The sequence below is a fragment of the Rhincodon typus genome, chromosome 10 (assembly GCF_021869965.1).
Source record: "Rhincodon typus isolate 14 chromosome 10, sRhiTyp1.1, whole genome shotgun sequence".
NCBI classification, from domain to species: Eukaryota; Metazoa; Chordata; class Chondrichthyes; order Orectolobiformes; family Rhincodontidae; genus Rhincodon; species Rhincodon typus.
In genome coordinates, this window is record NC_063341.1 from 555670 (window position 1) to 581023 (window position 25354).

Consider the following 25354-nt stretch of genomic DNA (forward strand, 5'->3'; position numbering starts at 1 on the left):
GGGGAGGGAGGGAGGCTGCACTGACTGCAGATGTTGAGGTGATTAGTCAGAATAGTGTTGGGCCCTGCGATTGATTGACTGACCGATTCTGTTCTGTCTTCAATAGCCCTATCTGCTTTGAGATGATTGAAGAGGCACACATGACAAAATGTGGGCACAGTTTTTGGTAAGTTCTACTTGTTGCTTGATGTTAAGTCATGTTGTCAACTTGTGTTCCTATCAAAATACAGACACCATCTCTGGAATGAAAACTTGTCCCAAAAAATGTCTAAGTTAATTTCAATTAATCAGTGCGGAAGTAAGCTATTTTGAAGATAGCTCAAAGTTCAAAAATAATCCAACAAATTTTAAATTATTATTCATTCGCGTGATGTGGATGTATCTGCCTTGGTCAGATTTTATTGCCTGTCACTGACTGCCCTGCAGTGACAATGAAGGAGCTTGTGGTTTTGGATGATGGTATTGAAGAAGCCTTGGTGAGTTGTTGCACTGTATCTCGTAGATAGTACATTCTGCTGCTATTTTTGTATCAGTTGTGGAGGGAGTGAATGTTCAATGTCGTGGATAGGTAGGCTGCTTTTTTTGTCCTGGATCTTGTCTAACGTCTTGTTGTTGGAGCTGCACTCATTCAGGCAAGTTGAGAGTTTCCAGCACACTCTTGGCTTCTGCCTTATAGCCAGTGGACAGGCTTTGGGAAGTCAGCTATTTGCTGTCGTATTCCCAAAGCCTCTGACCTTCTGTTATAACCACAGTGCTTTTCTGGCTGTTTCAGTCAGTTTCTGCTCAATGTTTATAATGAGCACTTAAGAATGGTGAAGCCATTGAAATTCAAAGGTAATTCTCTCCCTCAAATTGCCGGCGCTTGTATGGTGCAAGGGTTACTTGTCGCCTGTTGGCCCGGGCCTGAATATTGCCCAGGTCTTGTTGTGCTTTGACATGGGGTGCTTCAGTGTTAGAGCAGTTGTGAATGATGTTAAACAATGTGCAATATGGAGGACATTGAGAAACAATTTTGATGGTTGGACCAAGGTCACTACCTTGAGGACTTAAAAACAAAATTCAAGATTCAAAATTAGCTGAATACAACTATTTACAATTCCAGCTTTCACTGAGCTCCTCGTCAGTCTTTGAAATTACGTAGGAAGGAATGGGCTGACAATCTCTATAGTTCATGCCTCCTCTGTGGAGTAGAATAATAAATTTTATTTAAGTACAACAGAAGGAGCTGCAGTCAACAGTGGCTTGAATTGTGACAGTCTTTAAGGAACCTTTTTGTTACAAACAGTGCGGATGCTGTGTAGGTGGAGGCTTTTGCTGTTGCTGCTCTATCTAATGAGAAGCAGAAACCTGACGTTTGCTGTGTTGTGTGTTGTGCATTATCCTCACAAGAATGATCCATATTAGCTTAGAGAAAAGTTTAACCTCACAGCCTTCATTTCTTATCCTGCTGAAAATTCATAGATTCATAGAACCTGTACGGCATGGAAGGAGATCATTCGGCTCATCGAGTCCACAACGACTTTCCGAAGTGCAACCCACCCAGATCCAGACCCCTGTGGTGTCCTGTAACCCCACATTTACCATGGCTAATCCATGTAGCCTACACGTCCCAAACACTATGGACAGTTTCAGTTTGGCCAAACCACCTAAATTGGATCACAGTTGTGGGTCACTTTCACCTCTGCATGTGATGCAGTAAGGCGCTGATGATATGCTGCAATTCTGTTGTTGATCTGGCTTTAGGAAGAGAGCAGTAGGAACTAATTGATTCTTGATGCCCAAAATGTGAGGGAATTGATTCTCAAGAGCATCTTAAGGGATAGACAGCCAGGATGACTGTTGAAGACTGAATGAGAGAAGATGTAGCTGTGTGTGTCTGTGTGTTTGTTTAATGGGATGTGGATTGTATTCTCTCAGTTGTTGTCTGGTCTTTTTCCAGTTATAAATGTATTCGACAGAGCTTGGAGGTCAGCAACCGGTGTCCCAAGTGCAACTATGTGATTGATAATGTTGACCAACTGTACCCCAACTTCCTAGGTAAGTCACTGGTTGGAGATCAAGTTCGTGAGCCACAAGTCAGGCTGATCATTTTGGACAACTGAAGCAGTAAACTGTAGTTTAACCTACATATGCAGGAGAGCAGCTAGCAAAACACAGCTATTGTTACGACTTCCTCACAACCCTTGGCCGCAATTGGAAGAATGCTGGTATCTGCCATCTAATGATTTGAGGCAGTTTTAATTGTGTATTCATGAGACAACACAAGCCAACCCACAGCTGCACCTGGTAAACCACACTCTGCATCAGGATCATCATCTTCCATTCTCCAAAACAGTGTATTTCAAAAAACAGTCAACAGGGCCAGGCTTGCCTTTAACTTTTGCAGATTGCCAAACCGACCTCCTGGCTCTGTTCATTTAAAGGTGTGGTGCATTGGTCCACCTGTGCTGAGAGTGTTTGGGACAATCTGGAGGGGCTTGTACAATCACCAACCTGTGCTGTATCTGTTCTGGGAGTATTACATGGGAGAGCACAAATTGAGTTTCACTGCACTGTGCTTGCCATGGGAATGTTTGGGATAATGTAGGGGGAGTTTTTGATATTTATCTATCGTCTTTGGTATGTGGGAATTGCCCTTGAGAAGATGTTGGTGATTAGACTTTGAGAACTGATGCAGTCTGCGTTGTAGAGACACCACAGTGCTGTTTTGGAGGGAGTTCAGGATTTTGCCCCAGGGACAGTAAAGGAACTGCAATATATTTCCAAGTCAGGACACTGAGAGTCGGAGTAGGGTGAGAGTATGACTTGTGTTCCCATGTATCTGCCATCCTTCTAGGAGGTAAAGGTTACCAGTTTGGAAGTGCTGTCAAAGGAGCCTTGGTGAGTTACTGAAGTGCACCTTGTACACATTGCCAGTGGAGGAGGGAGTGAATATTGTCGGTAATGGATGTGCCAATTAAGCTAGATGCTTTGCGTTGAATGCTCGCAAATATTTTGTTTGATCTGCACTCATCAAACAAGTGGCGAATGTTCCATCACATTCCTGATGTGTACTTTCCCTCTTGGTGATGCCTGGTACTTGTGTGGTTTGTATTTTTTTTGCCATTTGAGCCCAAGCCTTCCATTGAAGCAGCTGAAAATGATTGGACCTGGGGCACTATTTTGAGGAATTCCTGCAGAAATGTCCTGGGGCTTAGATGATGGACCTCTGACAGCTGCAAGCATCGTTCTTTGTAATAGGTATGTCTCCAACTAGTGGAGAATATTCCTCCGATTCCAATTGATTCCAGTTTTGCTAGGGTCCCTTGATTCCATGCTGTCAACTGCTTTCTTGATGTCAAGGATGGCCACTGTCACTTCACTTCTGGAATTCAGTTTTTCTGTCCATGTTTGAACCAAGGCTGTAATGAGGTCAGGAGTTTGGTGACCTTGGAGCCCAAACTGAGCATCAGTGAGTAGCTTATTGCAGCGTAAATATCACTTGTTAGCATTGATGATCCTTTATCACTTCGCTGATTGATTGAATGTGGACTGGTAAGGTGATTATTGGCTTGGTTGGGAATTGTTCTTTTCTGTGTCTAGGACATACCAGGAAAGTTTCCACATTGGGTAGTTGCCAGTGTTGTAGTGATACTAGAACGGCTTGGCTAGGGGAACCACAAGATCTGGAGCACAAGTATTGTTGGAATGTTGGCAGGGCCCAAAGCCTTCGCAATATCCAGTGCCTCCAACTGTTTCTTGATATCGTGTGAAGTGAATTGAATTGGTTGAAAATTGGCATCTGGAAGAGACCGAGGCCGTGCACTGGGGACCTCTGGAGAAGTCGGAGGTGGATCATCTATCTGGCACATCTGACTGAAGATGATTTCAAATATTTCAGTCTTTTCTTTTGCACTAATCTGTTGACCTCCCTCATCACTGAGGATGGGTATATTTGTGGACCCCCCCACTCCTCCATAAGTTGAATAGCTGCCACCATTCACAACTGGATGTGTCACCCCAGCAGCCTCCACATTCAATGTATCATCCTCAGACACTTCCACCAACCCCAATTAGACCCCACTGCCCAGAACATCATCTGCTCTGCAACCCTCCCTGCCTTCCACAAGGACCATTCCCTTTGCTACTCCTTAGTTCGAGCTACATTCCCCACCAACCACTCCAACCCACCTGGTACCATTCCCTGTAAGCGTAAAAGATGCAACACCTGCCACTTCCCTCACCTCCATTCAGGGCCCTAAACAGCCCTTCCAAGTGAGTCAGAGCTTCATCTGCGTCTCCTCCAAACTAGCCTATTTGTCCGGTGCTCCCTACGTGGCCTTCTCTTCACTGGTAAGACCAAACATAGACTAGGTGACCGTTTTGCTGAGCATCTTCGCCTGGCCAGTAATGGCCAACCTAACCTCCCAGTCACTGCCCATTTCAATCCCACCTCCCGACGTGTCTATCCTCAGCCGCCCCTAGTGTCGGAGTGACTCGCAATGCAAATTTGAAGAACAACACTTTATCTTTCGCCTGAGGACCCTACAGCCCGGAGGACTTAAATAACCTTCCCACACATTCCCCGGCTCCCCTTCCAGCGCCACCACCTCCCATCCATTCCGCCTTCTGACCCTCCCTTCCAGTCACCAACTGAATTCATCCCTTCCATCGACCAACCAGGTCAGAACTATTACTAGTGTCCACCTATCACCACCATTCCACTACCACCCCTCTCCCTCTCTCTTTATCTGCAACTCCCCCTACCTCCACATCCAGTCCTGAAGAAGGATTGACTGCTCCTTTCCTGTGGATGCTGCCTGTGTTCACCCTGTCTCCTGTTCGTCTACTTTGGATGTATTCCAAGACTGTTGAGCTTGTGGGATCTATTAGCTCTGTCTGTCATGTTTAGCCATGTTGTTTGGCACGCAATTAATTCATGATGTAGGTTCACCAACTTCATAACTTTTCTTTTACTTATGCCAGTTGCTGCTCCTGCCATATAACCAGGCCTGATCCCCTGAATTGATGGTAATAGTAGAAAAGTTCTGGGCACATCACTGAGAATGATCTATTGGTCCTGGAGTAGATTTGCCAGAATGACAGCTGTACTTCAAGGGTTAAGTTCCAGGATAGGTTCATGTGAACCCAGGTATATTCTGTGGAATTTTGGAGATTGTGGGGAGGGTCTGATCGGCAGACTAGAGAAGCAGAGATTATTTTTGAGCTTGATGGAATGGGTGGGGAGAGACAGACATGTTTGTCATATTATGAAAAGTTATAGGCATTTGATGAGGTGCCATATCAAAAGTTATTGTACAAAGTAAGAGTTTTGGGATAACATTAGCAGAAAAGATTGGCTGACAAATCAGATTTTTACGTGAAAAGGCCTTGTTCTGATTGGCAGGATGTGGAGTTACTTGAGGGTCTGGGGAGTCATTTAACTTATTTAGCCGGGTGCTTGGTTTGCGATTCAGACTGATTCAGCTTGGGTTCAATTCCCATTCTAACTTAGGTCACCATGAAGGCCTCACCTTCTCAATTTTCCCCCTCACCAAATGGATGGTGACCCTCATATTAAACTCATTATCTGTTGTGTTTGTCTCGTCTGGGACTTCAAAGGCTGCTACTACTCCTGTTACTTGAATGTTTTATAAAAATTTATGAAAATGAGTTAGATGAGGGGAGCAAAGGCATGATGGCAGAATGTGCAAATTACACAAAGATAAGTGGGACAGTATGATATGAAGAGGATGTGTGGTTCCTGGTGGATATAGACAGGTTGAGTAAATCAGCAAAAATCTGACAGATGGAGTATAATGTCAAAAACATGAGGTTGTTCATTTTGGCAGGAAGAATAAAGCAGAGTATTGCTTAATGGAGAATGATTGCATAATTTTGAGATGTGAGTGTCACAAGAAGTAGTTAATGTGAAGCTACAGGAACTATTCAAGGAGGCCAACAGAAAAGTAAGGATCTTTATTATAGAGTCATGGAAACAGACCCTTTGGTTCAGTTCTTCAGTTATGCAGGACATTGGTGAGACTACATATCAAATACTGTGCATAGTTTTGGTCTCCATATTGAAGGAAAGGTGTAAATATGTTGGAGGTGGTTCACAGCAGAATTACTAAATTGATACATGGAAGGTTGATTTGGAAGTGACGTTTCCTCTTGTGCGTCAGTCCAGAACTAGGGGCACTGATTTAAAATTAGGGGTGGTTATTTTAAAGGTAGAAACAAGAATTTTTGTTCTTAGTTCAATTTTGTTCAGTTTGGAGCTCTGTTTTAGAAGATGGTGGAGGCAGGTCATTGAATATTTTTAGGGTGGAAGCTGATCAATTCAAGGGTAATTATAGGTGGGCAACAAATGCTGGATTTGCCAATGACCCCAACATTCCATGAAAGAATAAAAGATTTAGCTCTAATCGGCAATAGATATGGTTTTGTGGTGATCAAGGTTGGGAGATAGCAAGATTCCAAAACCACTGCTCTGAGTAGTTTAAAGATCTCCTAGTGATAATTATACTATAGGCTATAATGTTATACAAGACATTGGCTGTGTGGTGCGCTGGTAGTGCTGTAATCTCAAAGACAGAATTATTGTGAGGATATTAAGGAATCAAATTGGCAAGAGTGATCTGCAGGATAGTTTTGTGGGCAAAGCCTTGTGGAGCCAATGAAGGATTAAATTATTTTAAACATAGTAATGTATAGTTAAAGGTCTGTTGAGGACCAGTGACCATAGTACAGTTGAATTATATTTGAAAGTGACATACTTGAATCACAGACAAGAGTCTTCAACTTAAAGCCAATTAATTAGGTAAGAATGGAGAACCGGTTGTTGGGGAAAATAGACTAAAAGGTAAGTAAACATGTGGAACCGTTTTAAAAGAACAATTCAAAATGTTTAACAAAACATATACTCTTGAAAAGCAAATATTCAGCAAGATAGTCCATTCAGGTTTATGAAGGAAGCTAGGTTTAGAATTGAACTAAAAAAAAACTTGCGTTGCAAAGGAATGCAGTAAGTGAGGATTGGGATTTAGAAACCGTCAAAGGGACATCAAAAAGTTAGTCTGGGGAAAATAAATAATAGAATAACAGCAAAGTAGCTGGGAATGTGAAAGCAGATTGTCAAAGGTTCTTCAAGTATATAAAAAGGAAGAGAGTAGCTAGGACAAATGGTTCCTTAAAATCTGAGGTCGGAGACGTTATTCTGGAGAATGAGGAAAAGGCAGAAGAAATAGTTGCATCTTTACAGTAGATAACACAACATGCATACTAGAAATAAGGAGATGCTGGAAATCAGAAACAAAACAGAAATAGCAGGAAAAACTCAGGCCTGGCAGCATCTGTGAAGAGAAACCAGTTAATGTTTTGGATCCAGTGTTCTGAAGACCTGAATTTTTCCAGCAATTTCTGTTTGTGTCAAGAATAACCACATCGCTGTAGTCACATGGCAGTTTCCTTCCTTAAATGACATTAGTGAACCAAATGGGTTTTTCCAACAATTGGCAATGGTTTCATTGTCAGCATTAGACTCCATGCCAGGTTTTCATGGAATTCAGTTTCCATGATCTGCCACAGCAGGATTCAGGCTCATATTCTCAGAAAGTCAGGCCTCTGGAATAATGATTTAATTATAATAACACTAGTCCATCATCTTCTCAGTGAAGTTATTCATCCTTGTAACAATGGGAAAGCGGGGTTTTTGTTTTGCAAGTTATGAAACTTGTACCTGCTCAGACAGACTGGGTATGTTCTATGTAAGGATCTCAAAGGTTAGCATGCAGCTACAGCAACAATTAGGAGTGACAAATTGGCCTTTTTACAAGGGACTTAGAGTACAGGAAGAAATCTTGCTACATTTGTATAGGTTGATGCCGTGCTTGGAAGTCTACAGTTTTAGGGCCACAATCACGATAAGTGGCCAATCATTTTAATTTTATACGAGACATTTCTCCATCCCAAAAGATTGTGAGTCTCCGTTGTTGAATATGTTTAGTACCAAGATAGCCTCCAGGCATTAAGGGATATGGGGAATGGACAGGAATTTTCGAGGCAGAAGATCAATCATGATCTAGTGGAGTGGTGCAGCGGGCTCGATTAGCTGAATGGTCTACTCCTGTTTCCTGCACTGTTATGCGCCCTGGGCTTTGTATATCAGAAGCATGACTTCTATCCTCTATAATCCTGCCCTGCATATAAAGGCCAGCATTTTATTGATGTTTTGATCATTTTCTGTTCCCATTCCTAAATTCATTCTGTGTACTTGGGATCCCCACAATTCACTTTGGACCTCCATTGTTGGCAGCTTCTCACCAAAGACCAAGTTTCCTATTCTATTCCTTTCTAGGATCAAAAGATCTTACTCAAATGATTGAAATAATTTTCCAGTTTTCCCTATTTACATCTAATAAAAACCAAATGTGCTGAGAATACTCAACAACTAACGGCGTCTGTGGAGATCAAAAGATTCAATCTGCACCTCAGGTTTTTGTCAGACTGTAATCTGTCAATATCGCTTTATCTCTAACCACACTGCTTACAATATTTCCTTCCAATGTGATCAGCCAAGCTAACGCCATAGCCAAGGTCCAGGGGAGAACTTAACCCCACTTGCCCGATTAACCTGCACCCTCCTGTCCATCACGAGTCCATAAAGAGCAAGCAACTGCGTGCTTCAACATAGTGATTTCTGATCCTGTTTCAACGCAACTGTGTTAACTCCACTATTGTCAGCTTTTCAGGGATGTACATTGTTCTTAACCATGCTCTTTTTCCTTGTATAATTCTGTAAAATGTGTAATGTTTTTGATACCGTGTTTTTCACATTCCCTTTTTGTAGTTCTTGCTACCTGCGCTGTCTTTCTATATTCACACTTTGCTTGCAATTTGCCAGGATCTGAGTTATTTGTGTATTTTTATCTGGTTATTTTATGTTATCTCCAATCTCTTTAATTGCACACCTTTTTTGTGAAGTAGAGCTCATGTCTCTTGAATGTAAACTAGTTTGTTATCACTTGACATTCTTTGTGAACTTAAGTCATTGTAGCCATTTTCTCAATGTAATGTGGACCGGGTTTGGCTCAACTTGCTGAGATTTGCTGCATCTAAGTTATAATTCCAGCCAGTGTACAACCAGAATGAAATCTGGCTTGATAGATCCTTTTATTTAAAAGAATGAAACATAAACACACAACTGTAGATTCTCTTTAACAAAGCAGAAATTTATTTCACAAAACAGCTAGAAGAAACCAAGCTATCCAAATGTGGAAAGCCTTAAAGTGGCAGAACAAACTTTTGATCTACTTCCCAATAGTATTGGCAATCTGGAAAGGTCACCCTACCTCAAATTTTTAAATTTGACTCCGTAGATTTTTCCTAGTTCTTTTTCCTGGGCATTGTGTAGTTTTCTTGCACGGATACTGTCAAAATTGAAAGCTTATATTTTCCCTAAATCTGCTGATTTCTAACCCCGCACTCCTGGTCTGGACATTGCAGAAGCTAGTTTTCGACTAAAGTAACTTATTTCCTGAAATATTCTGCACTCCTGAGGAGGAGGAGGAGAAGGAGAATATTATGCTTCTGACCCCAGTTGGGCCTCCAAACTACTCCTAATAATTGGGTCTACTGAGCTGAAATCAGTCCCTAATTATGGTAAACCAAAAACAAACTAGCTCTCAAAGGTTTACACTCACTGGTCATACACCCAGCACAGTGCAAACCGTCTTCCATTTCAAGGGTCCACTGCTCTCTGATATATACTGGATTAAATCATGCCTCCAGAAAGACTGACATACCCAGTTATTTTTCAACCTTTCACAAAGTAACCAACACCCATATGTCACTAGTGATGAAACTCTAAAAATGATACTGATTTATTAAGCATCGTAAAATCTTGAATCTCAGTAGAGGTTTTTCTATTGTAAAAGAAATATTCAGACTCAATATATAGTCATGATTTGTAAGTGTTCGTTGAATCTAATTTCTGATCCTTTATCACATCTATGATGTGGCAGGATACCAGGAAGCTGAGGGAATGAGGATCCTGGGTTCCTTCTCCACAGATCCCTGAAGGTGGCAGCACAGGTTAATAGGGTAGTCAAAGAGGGCATTGCCAGAAACTTGGCTTTATCAGTTGAGGTATAGACTGTAAGAACAAGGAGGTTATGTCATTAGAACTTTGAACAGAACTTTGGTTAGTTGAGATTTGGAGCACTGTGTGCAGTTTTGGTCACTGCACTATAGGAAGGAGGTGATTACACTGGAGGGAATACAGAGGAGATTGACCAGCGTGTTGCCTGGGATACAGCATTTTAACTATGAAGAAGGCTGGATAGGCTCTCGTTGAGAGATAGCTAGAACTGCAAATGCTGAAGTCAGAGACAACACAGTGTGGCGCTGGAGGAATGCAGCAGGCCAGGCTGCATCAGAGGATCAGGAAAGTTGACGTTTCGGGCCGGGACCCTTCTTCAGAAAAAGGTCGCTTTCGTTAGAGCGGGGCAAACTGAGTGGAGACCTTAATGGGGACAAATCCTTTTCACCCAGAGTTTGTTGGGATCTGGTGGGAATGCACTTGAAATTTCATAACATTAAAGTCAGTAGGCAGAGTGCTGGAAGTAGGGATTAGTGTACATAGGTGATGGAGTTTATTCATCAGTACAGACAATGGGTCAAAGTGCCTCTTCTGTACTGTATCGCTCTTACTCAATATTTTTCTGGAAAACTATTCTGAACCTGCTCAAATCTCACAAAAGTTTTGACAAGTGCTTGATCAATTGCCTCCATTTCTATAGAGGTTAAAATACAGACATAGCTGATCTGATTGCAATTTCAAATCCATGTGCCCTGATCATTTTTGACCCTCAAGTTTGACACTTCATCTACTTCTGCCTTAAAAAATATTGAAGGACTCTGTTTCCACCGCCTTTTTCAGGAAAAGTGTTCCAAAGACTCACGTCCCTATCCTCATGTCAGTTTTAAATGGCTGACCCTGAATTTTAAACAGTGACCCATAGTTAACAATAAGGGCAAATGTTCTGTCTACATCTCCCTGTCAAGATCTCTCAGGATGCTTCAATTAAGATGCTTCTTATTCTTCTGAACTCTAGCAGATACAATCCTAGCTGTAAGACGTGCAAGAATTGTAAGACAATTTGCTCAGTACAGTTATTGGTCTGATAAATGATAAAATGAGATTTTTTTCCATTTAGAATTAGGGGCGGCATGGTGGCTCAGTGGTTAGCACTGCTGCCTCACAGCACCAGGGACCCAGGTTCAATTCCACCCTTGAGCGACTGTCTGTGTGGAGTTTGCACATTCTCCCTGTGTCTGCGTGGGTTTCTTCCCACAGTCCAAAGATGTGCAGGCTGGGTAGATTGACCATCCTTGAACGCTACGGGCGTGTGTAGATTGGGTTGGTTATAGGGAGAAGGAGTGGTATGCTCGAAGGGTTGGTGTGAACTTGTTGGGCCGAAGGGCCTGTTTCCACACTGTAGGAATTCTATGAAATCTTTTCTGACCTGTTTCCAATGCATCCTTCCAGAACAAGACCAGTACCAGTCCTTCAGATGTGCTCTCACCAGTGCCCTGTATAATTGAAACGTAACCGTCCTGCTTTTGTATTCAGATCTCATTAAAATCACTGTTTACTATATGCTAATTTAACCCCTAGAATCTCCAATTTCAAAACTACTACAGGAGACTGATAATGCAGTTTCTATTAGTGCTAAATCCTTTTCTATTTCTTAACTCTATCTTAAATTCTCATCTGTCATCCTTACCTCTGGTTGGATACTTTTAATTGAAGAGGAATTGATGGCGTGGTTTTCTTGCCACTGATAATCTGGAGGCTGATGTTCCGGGAATGAGAGTTCATTACCTCTGGTAAATTTAAGTTAATAAATCTGGAATTTAAAGCTCATCTCCGTGATGGTGACCATGAAACCACCATTGATTGTTGTAAAACCCAACTGGTTCATTGATGTCCTGTTGGGTAAACAAATCTTTCGTCATTACCTGCTTAGATTCCAGAGCTGCAGTGATGTGATTGACTGTTAACTGCTCTTTTAAATTGTATGGCAAACCACTCAATTCAGGGGCAGTTAGGGATGGGCAACATGCACCAGTCATGCCGGTGATAGCTGTGGTTTTTCACAAGAAAATAGAAAAAGAAAACAGAATTCTTCCAGGGCGGGATGAAGATATTGAGTCCAATGACATCTGCACTTGTTCTCTAAATGGGCGATCTACAGTGCTGCTTTTCTATCGTATAACCCTGTACCTCTTTCTTTGCAGATAGCCACCTAATTTCCTTTGAATCTCCACCACACCCTCAGGCATTGCATTCCAGATCCTAACTACTCATTGCATTTTCGTCAAATGGCTTTTGTTTCTTTTGCCGGTCACTAAATCTGTGCCCTCTTGTTCTCCATCCTTTCACAATGCAAATATCTGTTTTATCCGGAGACCCTGGGACTTTAAATAACTCAATTACATCATCATCTCTCCTCCAAAGGAATGATGTGGAGGTGCCAGTGTTGGACTGGAGTGGGCAAGGTCAGAAATCACACGACACCAGGTTATGGTCTGGCAGGTTTATTTGAAAACTCAAGCTTTCAGAGCCTCAGTTCCTCCTTCAGGTGTTAGAGAGAGAGGAAGTATCAGACACAGAATTTATATGTACAAGATCAAAGGTTCACACCATTGATGAATGCTGTTAAATCTTTAATCAGTTACAAGGTTTTAATTGATTAATATGTATATGTAAATCCCTGAATTCCTTTCAAGTCACCCCCTCCCTCAAAAAAATGTCAGTCATATAGCACGGAAACAGACCTTTCAGTCCAACTCATCCACACTGACCAGAAATCCTAATCTGATCTAGTCCCGTTTGCCAGCATATGGCCCATATCCCTCTAAATCCTTTGTATTCATATACCCATCCAAGATGCCTTTTAAATGTTGTAAATGTACCAGCCTCCACCACTTCCTTTGGCGACTCGTTCCATACGTGCACCATTCTGTGCATGAGAAAGGTACCCCTCAGCTCCTTTTTAAATCTTGCCCCGTTCGTCTTAAACCTATGACCTCTTGATTTTGGACTTTCCTGTCCGAGGAAAAAGGCCTTGGCTATTCACCCGGAGCAGGCCCCTCATGATTTTATAAACCTCTATATGGTCACCCCTCAGCCTTTGCCATTCCAGGGAGAACCTATCCACCCTCTGTCTATAATTCAAACTCTCCAGTCCTGACAACATCCATGTAAACCTTTTCTGCACCCTCTCAAGTTTAACAACATACTTATAGGAGGGACATCAGAATTTTATGCAATATTCTAAAGGTCTAGAATCTTATGATGGGAAAGCAAGAGTTCCAGCACTGATCCCCGGGGATTTCCACGACAAACCTGCTAAGCACTGCAATCTGTTTCTTGACATTTAGCCAGTTTTAGAGCCATGCTACTGCTGTCTCTTTTCACTTCCTTGATATCTAAGTTTATACTATCTATTCTACTCAGTTTCCAGAGGCTTCCTGTAGGAGTTTAGACCTAATTTATTTATTTACTCATCTTGATTGTTTTCCAGCCATTTCTGAATTATAGTCATCATGTCAGAGTCTCCAAGGCGAATTTGTGCCTTAATTAATTCCTTATACCCTGTGTTTGTATAATGAGCATTTATTTGGGCCATACTTGACAGCTTTTGGTAATGACTATCATTTCTTATTTTACGCATTTTCTGTGTTTATGCTTGAATCTGTAGTTCTTAACCCAATTTCTGTGCATAATGCTTTTTTGTTTTCAAATTATTTTCATTACCTTTTCTAGTTAGTATTAACAGTTCCACGTCTTCTCCTAACTCCATCCACCCACAAAACTCCTCCAACCACTCTTTCCATTCTCTTTTCCCACAATCCTGGTCTCAGCCCAGTTTAGGTGAAGCCCATTCCATTGGGAGCAGTAGGTGGTGCCAGTATCCAGACTATTAGATTGCCTTTTTTCTCCCAACACCCCTGTTTCAACCACATGCTTACCTCTAATCGTCCTTACTGCAACATTGGCTTGCATATGTTGAGAATTTCTCATTTCCTTTTAGCATGTGAGCATCAATTAGCAAAGCCAGCATTCATTGCCCATCCTAATGAGATGTGATTTTATTTAAACATTGTTGCATCCTGGGAGGACTGGATGGAGTAAATACCCAGAGGATGTTTCTGTTCTGGGAAAGACTACAACCAGGGGACATTGTTTAAGAATAAGAATCTTTCTGTATAAAATTTGTTTTTTCGTATTGTTTAGTTTGGACTTTTCTTCCCCAGAGACCACTTCAAGACAGGTTATTGAATTGATTCAAAGCAGAGCTGGATGAATTTTTATAAACTAGAAATTCAAGAGTCAAGTCATGAGAGCAGACAGGAACTCAGCCAAGACCTAGGGTGGAGAGTCTGGTGATGAAAGCTTGGATAGGCTAGGGCTGTTTTCCTTGGAACAGAGAAGTTTGAAAGGTCACCTGATAGATCTGTGTAAGATGGAGGGCCATAGGGTAGATAGGAAAGCACTTATTTCCATTAACAAAGGAGTCAATAACTATGGGCTTAGATTTAAGGTAAGAGGCAGAAGGCTAGGAAGAGAATTGAGAAATTGTTTCACCCATAGTGTCATGAGAATTTGGAACTCGCTGCCTGAAAGAATAGTTCAGTCAGAAACTCTGAACATTTGAACAGTATTTAAATATTCTGTTACTATTGATATTGATATAGCTTTCAGGGTTATGGGTCAAGAGCTAGAAAATGGGATTGGTACAGTCGGATCTTTGACCATCATGGATGTGAAGGGTCATATGGCTTCTTTCTGTGCTGTAAACTATTACTGTTTGGATTGTGGAGTTATCAGATACTGGAATAAGTGCAGAGGACTGAATGGGCCATTCCAATGTAATAGACTTGGCGAAGATGCTGGTGAGCTGCTACCTTGAATTGCTGCTGTCTCTGTGGTGTTGGGACATCCATAATGCTGTTAGGCAAGGATTTTCAGGATTTCAACCCAGTGACATTGAAGGAATGGCGATTTTGTTCCAAATCAGGATGGTGAATGATTTATAGTCCAAGCCCAACACTCTAATTTAGCTCTTGACTTCTAATATTTTCTGAACAGCGCCTCTTACCTACTTTTTCCTACCTTTTTTTGTCCCAAAACAGATCAGAATAACTGGATCCTGCTCCTCCCCCTCCCAATAACCTTTCAAACGAGTGTGAGATGTACCTGATTCTGGCACCAGGTAGGCAGCAGACCATGTGGGAATCTCCGTCCTGCTTATAAAGGATATGATCAATTCCTGAATTATTGACACCCCTGCAGCTACCCCTGCATTATAGTTCTCCACACACACACCCCCCCGCCCCTATCTATCATCTGACAGTCTGTATTGCTGTTCTTGCAAGTAAAAGATATGTTGTCCTTATGGGCAGTTTCTGTACATTCTTGTTCTCTTTCTCTGCCGGGTTCCCCTTACCCTGTACACTGACAGCCATACAAATCCCAGTTTGAAGCTGAGCTTCTCCGTGGTATGAGCAAACTGTCCTGATTATGCTGCCTTGTGTCTGTCCAAACTAGAAGAAACTGTCCTGATCATGCTGCCTTGTCTGTCCAACTTGGTCCAATGTCCCCCGAATCAGAGTAAGTTGACTTAGAGATATTGACTGGAACAAAAACAGAAGTTACTGGAAAAGCTCAGGTCTGGCAGCATCTGTGAAGAAAAATCAGAATTTATGTTTCAGGTCCGGGAACCTTTCCTCAGCACACTCTTCCTCACCAGACCTGAAACGTTAACTCTGATTTTTCTTCATTTGCTGCCAGATTTGCTGAGTTTTTCCAACAGCTTCTGTTTTTGTTCCTGATTTACAGTATCCGCGGTTCTTTCGGTTTTTGTGGATGTATTGACTGTCTATGTATTCACGCAGGACAGTCTCTATCTGTAAACTACAATGCATTGCAGTCCAAACTCTCAATCTGCTCTACCAAATCTTAGACTGACTCAACTTAAAGTCAGTAAGTCACTGTGATCAGATCAGGTGCATTCAAGGGTCCTATTGTAAGTAAGGGTGGAAATAATACCCCCACTAACCATAATCTTCAAATCATTTTCAAAAACATGAGTGTTATAACCCATTCAAAATGAAACCCAACAATCACAGGCCTGTAGTCAGTTCTGTGGCAGTGGGAAAGATTTTGAAAATGATAATCAGACAAAACTAAGAATCATTGAACAAATTGGGGATCAATTGAGAATCAGTATGGATTTGTGAAAGGCTAAAATCAATTTTGGGGAGATTCATGAAAGCTACTCGGAAGGGTTTAAACTAGTCTGGCAGTGGGGAGGGATCCTAAACAGTAGTGAGACAAAAGGCTGGTATAGAAATTTAAATAGATAAGGCAGGCAGGAGCATGGCAGAAAACAAGGGAAGACTGATGAATTAAACTGCATTTATTTCAATGCAAGAGGTCTAACAGGTAAGGCAGATGACATTGGATGGATGGGAACATGGAACTGGAATGACAGAAAGAGAACTGAGGGAGTGACAAGACAGGACAGACACCTCAATGTGGCAGAGTAGAGCTGCAAGAGGACAATAGAAAGGAACATCAGAGGAGGGAGAGTTGTGTTTTCGATTAGGGAACACATCACAGAAGTTCTTAGGATATTCCTGAGGGATCGTCAAGTTAAACTGTATGATTGGAACTGAGAAGTAAGAAAGGTGTGAGCACTTTGTTGGGATTGTGCATTAGGCCCCCCAGCAGTCAGTGGGAAATTGAGAAAATATGTAGGGAGATCACAGCTGTAAGTATGAGGATATTATTAAGCTGGACAGAGTTCAGAAGAGATTTACCAGGACGTTGCTGGGAATGGAGGGTTTGAGTTGTAAGGAGAGGCTGAATATGCTGGGACTTCTTTCGCTGGAGGAGTGACCTTAAAGAGGTTTATAAAATAATAAGGGATATAGAGAAGGTGCACGGCAGGTGCCTTTTCCCTAGGGTGGGATTTCAAGACTGGCGGGATTTTTTAATGTAAGACGAGAAAGATTTAAAAAAAAAGGGGCAATTTTTTTTTAAGCACAGTGTAGTTTGTGTGTTGGAATGAGCCTCCAGAGCAAGTGGTGGATGCGGGTACTGTTAGAACGTTTAAAAAGACATTTAGATGAGTACGTGAATAGGAAATGTTTAAAGGGATATGGGCCAAATACAGGCAGGTGGGACTAATTTAGTTTGGGATTATGGTCAGTGTGGACTTGTTGGACCAAATGGTCTGTTTCCATGCTGTATGACTCTGTCTCTAATAATAGGGTTGTAATAGTAGGGGATGTTAAACTTGCAAACATAGACTAGGACTGCCATCATGTAAAGGCTTAGTAGGGGAGGAATTTAATTGTATTCAAGAAAACTTTCTCAGTCACTATGCAGGTGGCCCTCCTAGTGAAGGGCCAAAGCTCAACCTCTTCTTGGGAAATAAGACAGAGCAAGTGACTAAAGTGTTAGTAGAGGAGCACTTTGGGACCAGTGAACGTAATTATTAGTTTTAAAATAGTTATGGAAAGAGATAGGCCTTATCCACAAGTTAAAAGTTCTAAATTGGGGCAAGGCCAATTGTGATGGTATTAGACAGGAACTTTCAAAAGCTGATTGGTGGGGGAAGGTGCTGCTTGCAGGTAAAGTGGGAGGCTTTCAAAAGCGAGATAACGAGAGTTCAGGGACAGCATGTTCCTGTAAGTGAAGGTCAACAAAAAGGAGGCATATGTCAGCTAGAGAACTTGGGGAAATAAATAGTGGTGTCTTGAAAAGAGTCTACATTATAGAAGAGGAGGTACTGGAGTCTTAAAAACACAGAGGTAGATAAATCCCTGGGACCTGATCAAGTGTATCCCATGAAATAGTGGGAAGCTAAAGATGAAAAAGTGGGGCCCCGAACGGTGATATTTATATCATTGACACACTCGGGTGAGGTGTCGGCAAGACTGGAGGATGGCTAATGTTGTCCCATTATTTAAAAAGGGCTGCAAGGAAAACCCAGTGAACTTTAGATCAGTGAGCCTGACATCAGTGGAGGGTAAATTGTTGGAAGGGATTCTGAGAGACAGGATCTACATGCATTTGGAAAGGCAAGGAATGATGAGGGATAGTCAGCATGGTTTTGAGCATGGGGAATCGTGGCAGTCCAACTTGATTGAGTTTTTTTGAAGAGGTGACCAAGAAGATAGATGAAGGCAGAGCAGTAAATGTTGTCTGCATGGACTGTAGCAAGGCCTTTGACAAGATGTTTCACATGGTAGACTGGTTACTAAGATTAGATCACAAGAGATCCAGGTGAAAACTAGCCAACTGAATACAAAATTGACTTGACAAAGGGTGGTGGTAGAGGATTATTGTTCAGATTGGAGGCCTGTTAACAGTGGTGTGCCACAGGGATCGGTGCTGGGTCCAGTGGTGTTCTGCATTTATGTAAACGATTTAGATGACTAGGAGGTATGGCTAAAAAGTTTGTGGATGACACCAAAATTGGTGGGATAGTGGACAGTGAAGAAGGGTATCTAAAATTGCAACGGGATCCTGATCAATTGGGCCAGTGGGCCAAGGAATGGCACATTGACTTTAATTTAGATAAATGTGAGGTGTGCATTTTGGTAAGACAAACCAGAGCAGGACTTAAGCAGTTAATGGCAGGATCCTGGGGAGTGTTGTCAAACAGTGAGACTTAGGGTTTCGGGTACACAGTTCTTTGAAAGTGGCCTCACAGGTAGACAGTTTGGTGAAGAAGGCGTTTGGCACACATTGGTCAGAGCATTGAGTACAAGTTGGGAAGTCACGTTATGGCTGTACAAGACATTGGTAAGGCCAGAGTTGGAGTGCTTTAATTCATTCAGGGGATGAGGGTGTCGCTGGCTAGGCAGCATTTATTGCCCGTCCCTAATTGCCCAGAGGGCAGTTAAGAGTCAACCATTTTGCTGTGGGTCTGGGGAGTCACATGTAGTCCAGACCGAGTAAGGATGGCAGCTTCCTTCCCTAAAGGGCATTAGTGAACCAGATGGGTTTTTCTGACAATCAACAATGGATTCACGGTCATCATTAGATTCTTAATTCCAGATATTTTATTGAATTCAAATTCCACCATCTGCTGTGGCAGGATTTGAACTCGGGTCCCCAGAACATTATCTAGGCCTCTGGACTAACAGTCCAGTGATAATACCACTAGGCCATCACCTCCCTGAGGTGCTAGCTTAATTCTGGTTGCCCTGCTATAAAATATAAATAAACTGGAAAGGGTGCAAAAAATATTTACAAGGATGTTGCCGAGACTGGAGAGTTTAGTTATAAGGAGAAGCTGGATAGGTTGGGACTGTTTCCCCCGGATCATAGTAGGCTGAGGGGTGACGTGTTTAAGGTGAATAGCTGTGGTCTTTTCTCCAGGGTGAGGGAGTCCAAAACTAGATGGCGTAGATTTTAAGGTGAGAGGAGCAAGATTTTAAACAGACGCGAGGGGCAATTTTTTTCACTCAGTGTTGTTCATAAATGGACGAGCTACCAGAGGAAGTGGTAGAAGCAAGTTCACTTACAACATTTAAAAGACATTTGGACAGGTACGTGGATCGGAAAGGTTTAGAGGAGTATGGTCCAAACGCAGGCAAATGGGCGTAGTTCATGTAGGAATTCTGGTCAGCATGGACGATTTGGACTAAAGGATCTGTTTCCATGCTGTAAGACACTATAACTACATCTTTTTTAAGATAACATGAGGCTGAAGACAGTAAGGTGATACACAGAATTTCAAAAGACATTCGATGAAATATTACACAATTGCTTGTCGGCAACATATTTTGGTAGACGAACTTGAAAATGATAAATAATGGTTATAATTCTAAAGGGACTGTAGGGAATGTTGAGAAAATGGTTAATAAGGCAGACGGGATCCTGGGCTTTATAAATAGCTGCACCAGCACAGTGAAAAGCAAACAACTAATAAAGCACTTGAAGGTATTGGAGAGTTTACAGAAAAGATTCATGGGAGGGGTTCTGAATTTGAGAGGTTTAGGTCACGTGGATGAGTTGCTGAAGCTAGGGCTGTTCTTGGAAGCAAGAAGATTGAGAAGAATTGCCAGAGGTGTTCAAAATCTCGAGAGGCCTGGGCAGAGTAAATGGAGAGCGACTTCATCTGGTGGAAGGGTCTGGGTCCAGAACAAGAAGACATCGATTTAAGGTGACTATCCAAAGGAGTCAAACAAGCTGAGGGGAAAGCTTAAAAGCACAGCGAGTAGTTCAGATCTGTAATGCCTTGCCTGTGTGTGTGGTGTATTTGTGGCTTTGGCAAGGGAGTTGCATATTTTCTGAAACTAGAAACTATTGCAGGGATTAATATATTTTCTAATCTGCCTTCTCAAAGATGTCATTATGGATGACATTACAGAGCAAGTGGGACGTGAACCCAGGCCTTCTGGCTCAGAGGTGGGGACACTACCACTTGTGCCACAAGGACATGTTGTGTAGAGTTTAGGTGAAACTTCACTTATTAGCTTGGACCCGTTTAGAATTTCATGCAACTGTTGTACAATTAACGGGAAGAGGAGCGTTGCTTCTGTAGGGACCTAGCACAGACATAAATGGCTGCCTCTATACTACAGTTATGCAGTGATTGTCTCGTGCACTATTAGATAAAATTTATTTTTTATTTTCTTTTAGCTAACACCATACATTAGCAGCCAACTAAGAAACAGTCACCTTGAAGCTTTGTGTTGCAGTGTCTGGTCCCTACCTCTGGGTTAATAGGTATGGGTTCATGCCCAAACATCTTTATTTTTTAAAGAGAGAAACAATGAATAGAATAAATCTGGTCTGTTCCCACACAGTTCAGAGGTTGGTATTGTGGTTGATGTCTGTCAGAGTATGTTTTGAGATGTACTACTCCTGTTACAAGTTGAGTGCTAAATACTTAGTGGTTTGTTTTACTTGGATTTAAAGACCAAAAGAGTCTTGCTCTCTGCACCAACCTCTTATTCTCGCTAATTTCTAAACTTCCCATGCTCTTGAACTTGCACTTTGTTAAAGAATAAGCAACCATGACTTTGGTTAAAGTTGCAAGCTGCGGTTATCCTCTTGTCCCTTAGCTTGGCATACTGTGCCTGTTGGAGTTTTTCCATTCAGCGACGAGGGAGAATTGCTGTATCTAATCCTGTCCTGTACCTACACAACCAGAGTTTAATGGGATAGTTTTAGTGTAGCAAGAGCTTTACTGTATTTAGACCAATGCTGGACCTGCCTTGGGAGTGTTTGAAAGGGACAGTTTAGCGGGAGCTGTAATCTATAGCTCCCATTTCTGTCTCTGAACAGTGTGGGAGAAGGAGTTTTGTTGCATTTTTCGATCAGAGGCAGGAGAATGTAATATTTTCACCAGTTTGAGGTGAATGTTTAGCAGATTTGTTTGTTTCAATTCTTGGTTGCAACTTAGGTAATTATTTCCTGTTCCTTTTTATAGTAAATGAACTAATCCTGAAACAGAAGCAGAGATCTGAAGAAAAACGACTAAAACTTGAACATCCAGTAAGTACAAATTGCCATTATCATGTCAAGTGCCAAAAGGAAAAGCTCTGAATATGTGGAGTTACATTAGCAGAATGGATTGAATGACTGCCCACTGGACAGGGGGCAGAAGTTAACGGAAGCTGCTCACACTATTCGGAATTGGGAAGGTGGTACCATTGGTCACAGTTACAGAAATTGTTTGCACTTGGGTATGGTGTTAAAATTGGCAGATGACATAAATGTGAAGTATATTGTTGATGGGGAGGACTACACCAAAATACAGGAAGATGTAAACAGGATTATGCAGGTCATGGTATTCCTCTGACTGCAAGGTGATGCTGCTCGTGTACAATAGAAGTCCCTGTGACCATTGGATTATCTTTAAAAGTTTTGGTATTTCTTGATTAATATTCTGTGTTTCTTAGAATCCCTACAGTGTGGAAACAGGCCCTTCAGCCCAACAAGTCCACACCAACCCTCAGAGCATCTCACCCAGACCCATCCCCCTATAACCCAACCAATCTACACATTCCCGGACACTATGGGCAATTTAGCACGGCCAATCCACCTAGCCTGCACATTTTTGGACTGTGGGAGGAAACCGGAGCACCTGGAGGAAACCCACGCAGACACGGGGAGAATGTGCAAACTCCACGCAGACAGTTGCCCAAGGGTGAGATTGAACCCAGGCAGCTGGCACTGTGAGGCGGCAGTGCTAACTACTGAACCACCGTGCTGTTTCTGTAGACTCCTTGTGTCTTTATTTTCTGATTGGGATCATCCTTGTAAATCTTTTATGCATCTTCTCCAGTGCTTTTCCTGTCCAGATTCTCAGATCTTTGCCAAGGACCAAAGAATTTACATATGGATTGTTCAGCTTCACAGTCACTGGTTAGAGGCAGCAGCTGATATCAAATAGCAGGAAAGAATAACTGACAGCTTCCAGGCTTTGTTACTTTGCAGAGATATAAAAGCAAACTGTGCATCCTTCAGTCTGGAGACCTTCTGCCCATGCATCATTCACACACCAACTGCCTATCACAGAGCTGAAGTCAAGCTAATGATCTCTGGCATCCATAACTGGTCCCAATTGTACCTACCAATCAGCAGTCTGTTGCTGGCTAAATCTCACTTTACCCACACACCCTGTGCCATGGTGTCTTGTCCCCCCTCCTTCACTGCTTGAACAAAGCAACTGTGTAAACACAACTGCCAATGAGCTGCCGTAACTTGTTTTTAAAAGTTCAACAATTCCTTTCCCAGTTCTTGTTTTTTAAAACTGTCATCTTTCAATCTGCATCAAAAGAAACACAAAAATATTGGTGCTGCTGTTCTTGGTGTTCTTATAAATAATAGCTGATGGTAAGGGGGATCCTCCAATTTATTGTAATAGAAGGGTGACATTGTATGCAGACTTGGTAGTGACTGTTGATCTGCTTTCTGTTTTAGAATGGTCACCGATGGCAGGCCATTCAGGATGTGCTAATCACAGATCAGGATAGTTTGGATCTCCCGAATGTAAACCTCATGCTGGAGCTGATAATGCAGAAGAAGCAACAGCTGGAAGCAGTGAGTACTCTAGTGCCATCTGAGTATAACATGGTCAGGAGGTGGGAGACAGGCATGGCAGACAGATAAAACTGGGGCAAAACATAGTTCGACCACGCCAAAGTGTTTCATTTCATGCTGTGTTACTGGTTCACATTCACCACACATCACCTTCTGTCTTCTGGATAAGATAGATACCTTTTGGCCTTTGGTGTCTGACTTCCTTTAGCTCAACTGACTTCAAATCAAGTTTTCTTTTTATCCGTCACATTGTTCGTCTCATCCTCAACCATTTCTGAGGAGAGGCAGTAGCCGCTGGAGTGGGAACATTGGAGCAGGAGGAGGTCGTTCAATATTTCAAGCATGCTCCACCATTCTAGATCATGTCTGATCATTATCTCAATACCATATTCTCAAGCTATTCCCTTATCTATCCAGTGATATTACTCTCTGGAAATCTGTCTGTTTCTGCCTTGGATTTAAATGTTTGAGCCCTCTGAGGTAGAAAATTTCAACGATTCACTCACCCTCAGTGAAGAAATTCTCATTTTGGTCCTAAATGATCTGGGACTCACTCTGAGATGGGCTTCCAGGTTCTAGACCTACAGCTAGGAGGAATCCAACCTTGTGCATCTACTCTGTTGAGACTAAGAATTATGTAGTTTTCTATGAGATCACCTTTCACTCTTCTAATTTCTAGAGAATACAGGTTCAGGCTTCTCAATCTGTCTTCAGAAGGATGTCCTGTCTATCATTAATTGCTTTGGGAGAATGTGGTGGTGAACGTTATCTTGATTGCTGCGGTCCATGTTGCGTAGGGACACTTTCTGTGCTGTTAGGCAAAAAGTTCCATTGATAATTATGGAACAGTTGTAATATTCCAAGTCGGGCTGGTGAGTCGCTTGCAAGGGAACTTGCAGCTGGGAGTATTCCCATGTATATGCTGTTCTTGTCCTTCTAGATGGTAGATGCCACTAGTTTGAAAAGCGCTGTCAAAGGAGCCTAGGCAAGTTGCTGCAGCATATTTTTAGATGGTACACAATGCTGTCACTGCCCATAAGTGGTGAAAAGAGTAAATGTTTGTGAATGAGGCACCTAGTCAAGCAGATAAATTTGGTGTTCTTACATGTTGTTAGAGCTGCACTTAGCAGGCGAATAGACAGTATTCCATCACACTCCTGACTTGTCCTGTAGATGGTAGATAGGTGTTGGAAGGTGATTTACAGGGTTTTGAGCCTCTATATTTATATTCTAATCTAATTCAGTTTCTAGTCTATGGTAAATCCTCAATTTTGAAACTGGGGGATTCAGTGATGTAATGCCATTGACTATCAGCAGGGCGTTGTTAGATTCTCTTTCATTGAAGATTGTTAGTGTCTGACACTTGTCATGGGAATATTACTTGCCATTTAGCAGTTCAAACTTAGTTATTGCCAAGGTCTTGCTTTTGTGGACACTGACTCTCTCAGTATCCGATGAGGAATCGTGAATGGTGCTGAATATTATGCAGTCATAAGAACGAGAAACCCCTCGACCCTACTCCACCTTTGATTTGATCTCACCTCAGCATTAACCTCACTTTCCTGCCCACTCAGACTACAAATTAAAAGCCTGTCAATCTCAAATTTATTCAGAGTACCAGTGCCAGCTGTACCATGGGGTAATGAATTTCACCGAATCACAGCCCTTTAAAAGAAGTCATTCCTCCTCAACTCTGTTTTAAATCTGCCACTTTGCTGATTTAAAGTGTTAGGCTAAGATCCCCACATGTGATCTTATGATGGACAGAATGTCATTGATGAAGCAAGTCTATATTGCCTCTCCCTATCCCTTCTGCCAGAATGCATCACCTATATTAAATTCCATTTGCCACATGTTTGTCAAACTTGCTAGCGCCTCAATGTCCTGTTACTGTCAATAGCATCATCCTAACTGCTATTCTTAGCGTCATAACATTGGAAATCTTACTCTGAGTTTCAAAAGACAAGGCAATGAAACAACATTGTCTACTATTTTCCAGGCTGAGAAACAACCATTTAACACATTTCATTGCTCTGGCCTTCAACCAATCTGTTACCTGAGCTGATACTGACCACCTCATTCCATGATCCTTGAATTTGCTCAGCAGCTATTTATGTGGCACTTTGTCAAATCCTTCATTTAGATTGATCAAGTGCAGATCACCATGCCAAAGAGACTCAAATTGCCAACCAATCAGCAGTCTTTTCTCCTGTAGTATAAATTGTCATCATTGGA

General features: G+C 42.0%; 1 protein-coding gene across 4 annotated transcripts in view; it reads left to right on the forward strand.

Moving 5' to 3' along the window:
• Window positions 1-25354, forward strand: part of cop1 (COP1 E3 ubiquitin ligase) — an 82693-nt gene that overhangs the window by 10378 nt on the left and 46961 nt on the right. Inside the window, exons 2-5 of one of the 4 annotated variants that reach the window (XM_048602206.1) lie at window positions 107-166; window positions 1940-2037; window positions 21504-21568; window positions 23000-23119. In XM_048602206.1, the coding sequence (XP_048458163.1) occupies window positions 107-166; window positions 1940-2037; window positions 21504-21568; window positions 23000-23119 (343 nt within the window). Of the gene's footprint in view, window positions 1-106; window positions 167-1939; window positions 2038-15183; window positions 15264-21503; window positions 21569-22999; window positions 23120-25354 lie in introns of those variants that run through there. The other 3 variants (XM_048602207.1, XM_048602208.1, XM_048602209.1) reach the window with 3 other exon arrangements.